This window comes from Montipora foliosa, chromosome 6, assembly GCF_036669935.1.
Source record: "Montipora foliosa isolate CH-2021 chromosome 6, ASM3666993v2, whole genome shotgun sequence".
NCBI lineage: Eukaryota > Metazoa > Cnidaria > Anthozoa > Scleractinia > Acroporidae > Montipora > Montipora foliosa.
This window is the reverse complement of record NC_090874.1, coordinates 6,711,480-6,721,479: the sequence shown is the minus strand read 5'-3', so window position 1 is coordinate 6,721,479 and position 10,000 is coordinate 6,711,480. Positions and strand designations below refer to the sequence as shown.

Sequence of the window (10,000 nt, the reverse complement as noted above, 5' to 3'; positions counted from 1 at the left end):
ACAGAACAATCACCACAGAGGCCAATTCACGCCACCATGTTTTCAGCAAACAGCCAAAAATATGCCACTGAGCAGCCAAAAAGCATAAATGATAATGTTATTGAGATCAGTTCAGGTCAGTAGCTATTTGTCCTCAATTTGATTGGAGGATAGGAAACACATTGTGAATTGTCTGTGTTTCTAGACACAAATAATGTGAAAGTTAGGGAGAAGAGCAAAGGGACACTGTGAAGTGTATCAAAATTGACATTCATATAATTACATGTATTTCTTGACATATCTGTTCATTTCACAAATTAGGTGCAAAATATGTGGCAGATCTGCATGGGGACTTAAAGCTCACTTAATTAAACCCATTCAGTCCTCAGGTGCCTCAGGGTCCCGGGGGGGAGGGGGGGGGGTACTCCCTTATAAGGGCTTGATGGGGATGTGCGGCCAGCCAGGGTATGTTTTTCGGGATTTTTGTCTTGAACAGGGTATCGAATTTATCATTTTTTGTCTTAATCAGGGTATCGATTTATCAATTTTTGTCTTAAACTGGGTTAAATGTCTTAAACAGGGTATCAAAAATCGGAATTCTGTCATAAAATGGGTAGGAAAATCAACGATATTTGTCTTAAACAGGGTCAGGGTATGAGGGGCCGCGCCGCACCTCCCCAACCAGGGATACATTGAGTACCCCCCCCCCCATCCCGGGCTCAGGGTGCCCCCAGTTGACAAGTGCAATCGTCTGGTGTTAGACAGAGTAAAATTTGTCAAGTCACACTCCCAGGGGGTCAATGGGTTATTAGCTTTCCATTGTAAATATCCTTACAGGTCTCCCACTCATATACTTACATCATACATGCCATCAAACGATGAGTCAATCTTGAAGGTCTGAACTGATTTACAACTAATCATTAATCACATGCTCTTCTAAGAGTTGAATGCTTTTTGAAAATCTGCTCACTACAAGTATGCAAAATTAAATGCATACATACATACATACACTTTAATTATACTCAGAATCTCTGTCTCTTTCTGTATCAATACGCATGAGAGCACTTAACAGACATGAGAAGCGACAGACCTTGTGATAAACAACAAGCCTTTTTAATGGCGGGAACAAGAACAACCTTTTTCACATCCGGGAATTTCTAAATACATATAAGGGCATGTCACGCAACATGTTACACTTTCACTAAAAAAACATATTTTCGTAAGGTTTGTCAGTTAATATAATAGACCAATTCAAATCCTTTGAGAATAAAACGTTTTGTTCCAAGTATTAATTTCCATATTATTTAAATGTGAATGCTACGTTATCATGCGAATGCAATACACAAAGCATCTTGACCCCTAGAGATTTGAATTGGGTACAACATTGAGTGAGCCGAATGATATGGTCTATTTAATATATTTTCAAAAGAAAAGAGGTCTTAATTGATACATCAAGGTCTCTGAGCTCTATTGGCAAACGAAGTGTTTGAATTTTTTAGCCAAACAAGTTCAATTTCACTGTAACCTGTTAAGTCTGCTTGGGTTCATCAAACAACATAATGAAAACTTGCACAGTGTCTTTTCATCAAGGAATACTTTACGGGGGGGGAGGGGGCGGATTGAGAAAATGGAATTATATACTCTGACAAAAGTCAGGTTTTGGCCCAGGGGCCTGGCGGCCAGTAGCCCGGTGGCGCAGAGGCCCACACAGTTTTGTTGTCCAGTGGTAAATCCATGCGCATGCACAGATTTGCATTGGGTTTGGGTGCACAAATGAAAGACGGTGAGTTTGAATTCGTTTACCATTTTAATAATCATTTCAATCCTTTTCGATCCTTTCTTTCGTTACGTGTTGCTAAGTGAAAAATGTTGTCATTATCTGTTGTTTTCGTCCATTTACAACAACAAACAGAAACAAGGATTCAAATGATTAAATTGGTAGACGAATTCAAACTCACCGTCATCCATTTTGCACACCCAAACCCGATGCAGATCTGTGCATGCGCGTGGATTTACCGCTGGACAAAAAAACTGTGGAAAATCAGGACTGGGCTACCGCGCCTCCAGGCCTCAGGGCGGCCGGGCCACCGGGCCGTCGCAGGCCGTGGGCCACTGGGCCGCAGGCCCGCTTTTAGCAAAACCCGACAAAAGTCCAGATAGTCTAGGCTGCCATTTTGACTTTATGTTTTACGTTAACAAAAAGTTCACATGAGGTAAACAGTATCTGTTCCACAAAAATACAAATACAATAAAAAGCAGATAAATAGAAAATCTCTGTTATAAAAGTAGAAAATAAATATATTTCTTTGTTACTTTTATGAGTCAAGAAAATCAGATGCTTGGGTGGTACCTCCTATGCGAAGAGAGAGGCTGTTTCATATTTGAAATAATGAAACTTGCGTATCGTCAGATTGTAAATAATTTATAAATATAATTTATTTATCAACCAAAAAAATGCAATTGACTTTAAAAAAAGGAACCAAAATGGGAGGTGGCTAGCCACCCTATTCACCATCCCTGGATCTGCCCTTGTTCTTTCTAACCTGCCACTGTTTGTCTTTAACTGTTATGGCTGTGATAGGCGTACGGGCACGATCCGACCTGGGGGGGGTGTCCTTTTTGCCCAAAAAAATTACACAGTGCCCGGATGTTTGATTGTTGAAATCCGTTTTTTACTCCCTCAAAATGTACGAAAGAAACATTCGTTTACAATCCTTAAAAGTCATAAAATTGTACGTATTCGAAATAAAGAGTTTTTAGAACCTCACATAAATTTTATGCAAAATAAATTGCTAACGCAAAATTAAATATTTACCTGAAGCCTCGTAGGCTGCTTGAACTCACCTTAAAAGTCCCTTTGATCTGAAAAAGTTTCGAATGCCGGCGTCGCCCAAAGAGTCGATGGTACAGACCACGAGGAAACTTCGAACTAAAACTTTCTTTCATCTCTGATCTCTCGCGCCGCCTTAAAAATGGCGCGAAAGTTTGTCGCGAACTGCAGCAAATGCCAGCGATCAACAGATATCGATCAGCAACCACAAGGACTTATTTCGAAACAAGGACTTGAATATCATTTAACTTACAGAAGTAATATTTTAAATTTATACTTTCAAGTGCTCTTTTTTATATTTTTGCTTTATTTATATATTTTTTAATTCCATCTTTTATCGTTTCTTTGTAGACTGTATTCATAAATGGCGGCCAATTTATAATTTATAATTCTTTTGTTGAAGTGCAAATTAGTCTACCAAGCCTCGATACCATACAGTGAATTGAAAAGAATTCTTGCCCTAAAATGAGGCTTGGTAGGCTAATTTCCACGAAGACAAAAGAATTATAAATGTGCCCGCCATTTATGAATAAGGTCAATTTCTCAAATTTTGAGCGTTTTACCCGAAAATTACTGAGACTGGGAGGGGAGGGGGGGGAGGGGGGGGCTATGGTCATCATCATGAACACTGCATTGCATTTGTATTCAATCTACTCATTGACAGAGTCAGAAATTGTTATGTAAAGAGCTCTTCATATTTCCCCTATCATTTTTCTTTGAGTTTTACATTTTTATTAACTAATTTTCTTATGAGGAACACACTCCTCAAGTTTGACAATATGAAGTTACTAAATTTTTGAAATGTATATAGTGAAACCTGTCTTAACCTGATTAGGACTGGTGTGTGGAATTGAACATTAGTGATTTTCTTGGTTAGGTTGACATCTTAGTCAATAATGCAGCTCGGGGGTCAAGGTCTTTAGTGGAAAAGGGTTCCCTGGAAGTCGATAGGACTATTATGGATATTAACACTATTGGGACCATCTCCTTGACGAAGCAGGTTCTTCCATACATGATACAACAGCAAAAGGGAAAGATTGTTGTTGTCAGCAGTGCTCTTGGAAAGTTTGGTAAGCGTTTAAACGGTAGACTTGACGGAAGTGTAGCTGCGCTCCTAATCCTGGCTATTATTTGGTATTGTTTCTGCTCAAGGGATGTCCTATCCATTGAGCTAACTAGAACTCCTGTGGCAGTGGGGATAGGGCGTTGATCTACATGTACCCTAGGTCCTGATTGGACAATGTATCTCGATATAAATGACGTACTGTAGATCCCTAGGAGTTCTAGTTCCTCAATGGGTACAGCATCCAACCGCTGTTACGGCGGTCCTAAATTCGAATCCTGCCTATATATAGGACGCATTATACACCTTGCATTTGAAATTTTTCGTAGCGAGCCAGGCACATTGTATTTTACATGAGCCACTACGTGCTCCCAACTCGTAAAATAACCATATTTGACGTCAATAACTCGTACCAGTAATTCAACTGACAAACCTGAGCTCGAGGTCGTCGATGCGCTTATTTTACTCCCCTCTCTCCATCAGTGCTCCGTTTTACGGGTATTTAAAGCTACTTAAGCTCCACTGAAAGGAAAGAAGTGCCATCCTTGTTTCTAGTGCAGTTAAACTGAGTATGCCATCCTTTCCCTTTGTGCAGTTAAAACAAATGTATCATGTATTTCATTCACGTTTTGCCATGGAAATTTATTCATTTTAAGTTCTTTTTCGTTTGTTTAAGATGGCCGAGAGACACCACAAACGCTAGAATATCCTTGGGGTGTGACTAGAGTCGCTGTTAGCTTTCTTCAACCCTCTGCACAGACATCAATATATACAAGCTAAAGCATGAACGAATTGTTAATTCTTTCAAATTCATCTTTGTCCAACCCTTGCTTTTTGAGACATGCAATCACCTTAACCTGAATGTGTGTATTGGGTTGGCACTTTTGGCTTCTTGTGAGCGTGTTAAATGTTAATTTAAGTTTTTAAACTTTATCTTAAAACCATTATGCAGCTGTCCCTTTTGGATCTTCATATACTGCCAGCAAACATGCATTGCAGGTATGTGTAAAAGACGTAATATATTAAACACGAGAAGGAGTGTTTCATCGGATATCCAAACATCGAGAAGCGAGTTGAAAAACGAGGCCGAAGGCCGAGTTTTTTAACCGATTTCGAGGTGTTTGGATATCCGATGAAACACACTTTCGAGTGTTTGATATTGCTTCTCAAAAGAATTAGTATTTTAAGAGATACTTGGGATCAAAGTTGGCCAACGTTTATGCTAATTAAGACCACATATCCAAACTTCCTTCTCGGTACAATGTAATGATTCCTTTTGTTTTTGGGTTATGAATTATTAATTAGTTTGAGAAGGGTAGGCACAAGTCACAGATCATTGTTTTACCAATACAAAAACAACCCTAACCGTTCACAAATGCTAACATTAGGCCTAAAAACTTTTGTTTAGGTCATTTTCTCATTGGTGAAACAATGACCTGTGACCTGAGACCTGTGTTAGGGTTAGGGTTAGGGTTAGGGTTTAGGATCTCTGAAGCCAATCCTCCTGCGTTACGATTTTCGAGATTTCCGAATACAACTTAACCAATGGTTAGTGCTAACGTTAACCTTGCTTTGAGCAATTTGGCCTTGGTTTCTAGACTTGTTTGGATGTTCTCCTCTTGAGAAAAGGAGACGTGGGTGTTACGCTATCAGACCAACCTCGTCCCACCTCCAAGCCAGGGAAAATCGTCCTGGAGGCGAGGTTGGCTATGAAACTAGAATTGTGGCGATCATTCGTGCATACTTCAGGACTTGAAAATTGTGGTAAATCTTTACGGTGTCTGACATTTGCAGACTGCAGACAAATAGCGCTGATAAACAGTATTTAAGTCTAAAGACCCATTTCAAATAGCGCTGATAAACAGTATTTAAGACTAAGAACCCATTTTAAAACGGTTAGCTTTCAATAATTGAAATCTAACCGTTTTAAAATGGGTTCTTAGACTTAAATACTGTTTATCAGCGCTATTTGTCTGCAGTCTGCAGTCTGCAAATGTCAGACACCTATAATTTACTCCCAAAATACCAAATTCTAATGTCATAGTACCAGATTGAAGAATGCAAAATTGGCTTCCTTTGAGAAAGGTCTTTCAATTGTTTTATTCGCATGTTCTAGAATTAATCTTGGATCATTGAACCGCGGGGAACAAATCAGAAAGTAGGGAACCCAGTCCCCGCGCAATACTTGTGCAAGTGCCCCTGCGAACAACAAATTTAAAGAATCTGGGGCGCGGCTGTTTTGTTGTCCTTACGGAGTAAATTCTCAAATCGTTTCGCTAAGGACATCACACCAGATCGTCATATTCCGAACAAACTTAGGAAGCGTTCTCCTGCGTCGAACGCAATAAACAGAATTACTACATTTTCTTAACCAGGGCTATTTTGATACTGCCCGGCTAGAGTTAGCAGAGCGCAACATTGGTGTTCAGATCATCTGTCCAGGTCCTGTTGAATCAAATATCGAAAAGGTTGCTTTCACTGAGGACATAAATGTGGTAAGTAAACTAAATGGGATTTTCATTTCAATTCCTCTCAATAAAAGGACTCAGACTGAAAAAAAAAGGTTAAGGAATTTTTAGCCTGAGTAGCTGGCGGTTCTGTTGTTGCGGAGCGCGAGAAGCTGAGAAGGCTGCATTCCGCATAAACAGAACCGCTAAGTGGTTTTAAGCTGGGAACAAAACTTCCACTACGCACCGGTGGTTCGATCTGTTAACGTTGATTGAGCATCGGGCTGTCATTCAGGAGGTCGCTGGTTCGAACCCTGGTCGGATCAACACTCAGGATCTTAAAATAACTGAGGAGAAAGTGCTGCCTTTGTAATTTCATCTGCAAATGTTTAAGGCCCGGGCAAACGATTTCAACATTCGCTTCATCATCCGCTTGATTTGTTGAACCGTTTGGGCACCGCCTTCTTTGAACCGCGTTGAAACTTGTTGAAACGAAGTTAAATCGATGCTGAATGAGTTTAAAGGCAATTAAAACATTGCTTCAAAATTTCTTTTGTTTCCGTGTAAATATTGAGTGAAGTAGAAGCCGTTTTTTCCCCTCTTTCAACATTGTTGGAAATGTGCGTGCGCACTCATCGGTCTTTCCATGACGTATCCATCTCCGTATCCACAGTAACAACCGAGGTTGAAGCCTGGAATTGAATACCGGGCACCTCGTGAAGCTTTGTTGAATCAAATGTAGACTTACGGAAAGTCCTTCGTCTCATGTAGATGGCGCGCGGGACATAGGACTTTTCATACTTGATTGGCGCCAATTTTAGCGACCCAGGTGCAGGGATGGCGCAGTGGTGAGAGCACCCCTCTGGGTTCGATTCCCAGATCCGGCGTCATATGTGGATTGAGTTTGTTGGTTCTCTACTCTGCACCGAGAGGTTTTCTCCGGGTACTCCAGTTTCCCCTCTCCTCAAAAACCAACATTTGACTTGATTTGTGTTAATTGTTAATTTCAGTTTACGGTGTTCCCAATTAGTGCTCCAGCGCTAGAACGACTAGACACTTAAATAAAGTTCCTTTCCTTTCCAAAAACGGGTCGCTGAGCTAGACCAATCAGATTTGTCCCGGTGGATCCCAGGGGATAGAGTTGTCAATCAAAATTTGCCTTATGCAGTAAAGCGTGACTAAGGCTACTAAGGCCACAGGATATTCTGACCTGCGCGACTATCAGGGGAAAACAATTCAAGCATATCTATCTTGCAGAGATGTGTTTGTGTCTGCTCCAACCGGAGCTGGGAAAAGTGTGACCTTTGAGCTAGCCCCGTTCGCTTTTGATCGTTTACTTGGAAAGGATTGCAATGCTATCGTCTTCGTAATTGTTCCACTGATTTCGTGGCACCACAGCGTCATTTGGAGTTACAGGAGACAACAGATTTTTAAATCTTAGGTATAAACTGGTGTTTGGAATTCCTGGTGATTGGATCGTTCAAATTCCCGCCCCCTCGGGCCAAAATAGTGTTCAAATGCCCTACCCTGTCGTCGGATGTGTCTGTCTGTCCCCAACTTTTGAAGACCTTTTTTGTAAGCCAATCGCTCGCAAATGCTATATCTCTTCCTTTAAACTCTTCCATCCCGTCCAAACAACGTGTTTTATGGTTGTTCGCGACTTCGGCGCCCGAAAAAAAAAATCATTTGAAACCTGACTCTTCTGGTTCAATTTCCCCACTCCAAGCAAGCAAAGGTCAAATTCCCCACTCCCCGGGCACAGAGGATAGTCAAATGCCCGGAGTTTGCCCGGGGGGGGGGGGGGGGGAATGTTGAAGTTTTGATTTGATCGGCGCATAAGTTTCACTAAGATGTAAGCTTATCTCTACTTTTGTTCTCGATCTAGCATGTCTTTTAATCCCGGTATAGCACGTCTCCTACACCTGAAGCCTATCTGACGATTCGAAGCTTTTTTTCGACCTAGTGTTCGTTTCTATCAGCACAATTTACGGCAGGATGTGTTGGTCCAAAGAAGTATCACTAGAGATCCCCTTCCCAAGCGGCGACTCGAGATCGTAATTATAAGCTTTCGTTTTATTTCGTCTTTGTTTCTGATACCTTTAGCACAAAGTCAACAATTTTTCTCTTTCGATTTCGGAGAAACAAACATGTTTGATTGTTTTCGTCGGATTGCGCCATCAAGTGCAGGGCTTGCGAAAAACGTCATCCCCTTGCCCTGTCTCAAAATACCATTCGAAACTTCACTCTGTTACAGGGAATTTGAGTAAGGAATGGAGCTTTTTGACAGGGTTTTCATGTTTTGTTTATTGTGAAACTGTACTTAGCGATCCTTAGCGCTCTATTCACAATAATCATAACATGGCTTAAATTCCAAACTACCAAGAGGCGAGGACTTGACAGCTCCCCAAGTTTAACTGACTTAGATGTATTAAACACTTGGTTTGAGTTGCCTTTTTAAATTTATTTTTGCAGGAATTTAAGGACACGCCCATTTACGATCATGTTGAAAAACTAAAATTAGAGGAAAAAATGCCCACTGAGCGCTGTGCGAAGTTGATGGTGGTGAGCATGGCAAATAACTTGGATGAAGTGTGGATATCAGAACATCCAGTGCTCTTCTTTTATTATTTGAGCCAGTACTTTCCGAACCTCTTCAAATGGTACGTTAGAATTTGTCTTAAACTTAATGTCCTTGAAATGTGGAATTTAAGCAAGAACAACGGCAACGTAAAAGAAAACGTCACTCCAAAATATAACTTAGCGCTGTCGTAAGTATTTGGTGATGATTCCTTCATGTCCAGGGTGGTGCAAACTGGACAACATGTAGTCGTATTACTTCTACAAATTTTTCCAATTACTAAGCGTAGTAAAGTAAATCCAGAAGCTATACATTGTGGCATTACTTTTGATGTGTTGAAAAAAATTTTTTTTTTTTGTTTTTGTTGAAAAAACCTGCTTTAAGACATAATACTTTCTATAAGTTACTGGTACAAACAGTTTTTTAACCCTTTTTTTCCGTTTTGGTTGTCGCGCCCGCGACAAAATTCAAGTACAAAAGAGGAATCAGCGCAGTTGTGGATCCAAAAAAACAAAGTGAAAATTTTGCGTCTGAATAATGAAGAAATGACGATGAATCGGGAGTAAATTTCTCTTTTTTTTTTGACGGTAATAAGTAGCAGAAGGTGATGTGGATTTTGCTCGTTTGTGAGTGGTGTGGTACATTTACCATGAGATCTGGTTGGCAGCTGTTGGCTAATTTAGTTTTAACGTCGGATAACCGTGCGGGAGGACGCTGGTTCTGAACCCCAGCCTTTTTTCTTGTGTGAATATTCTTGGGAAGGCCCTTGATTATGGCAGACGAGGTACATGTATTCAAATGTCTGAGACTACTTTTAATTAGCAGATTTAGACTATGCTTTGTCTTTTTCTGTCTACAGGGTTATGAAGACAATTTCACCGAACTACATTGCTGCACAAACGTTATAAGTTAGCCTAGTTTCACAGCAATTTTGTTGAGTTTGTGACCGTAAATGATTAATGAACGCTCCGTTTCTGATGAAAGGACTGGGTCGAACCAAGAGATTATATAATCTCTTGGTCTAACAGAGGCTTCAGGCTTGTTTTTATCAACTATGACTCTGTAACAGAATAGAAATTGTTCCATAAATACCACTACCAAAG

The 10,000-nt window shown here is 40.4% G+C and overlaps 1 protein-coding gene across 1 annotated transcript in view; it reads left to right on the top strand.

The window, feature by feature from the left end:
* LOC138006515 (dehydrogenase/reductase SDR family member 7-like) overlaps positions 1–10,000 on the top strand; it is a 12,081-nt gene that overhangs the window by 1,704 nt on the left and 377 nt on the right. Inside the window, exons 3-7 of the mRNA XM_068852879.1 lie at positions 3,687–3,879; positions 4,825–4,871; positions 6,248–6,367; positions 8,792–8,979; positions 9,757–10,000. The exon at positions 9,757–10,000 is cut by the window's right edge and continues 377 nt beyond it. Coding sequence (XP_068708980.1) covers positions 3,687–3,879; positions 4,825–4,871; positions 6,248–6,367; positions 8,792–8,979; positions 9,757–9,805 — 597 coding nt within the window. The 3' untranslated portion in view covers positions 9,806–10,000. The remainder of the gene's footprint in view (positions 1–3,686; positions 3,880–4,824; positions 4,872–6,247; positions 6,368–8,791; positions 8,980–9,756) is intronic.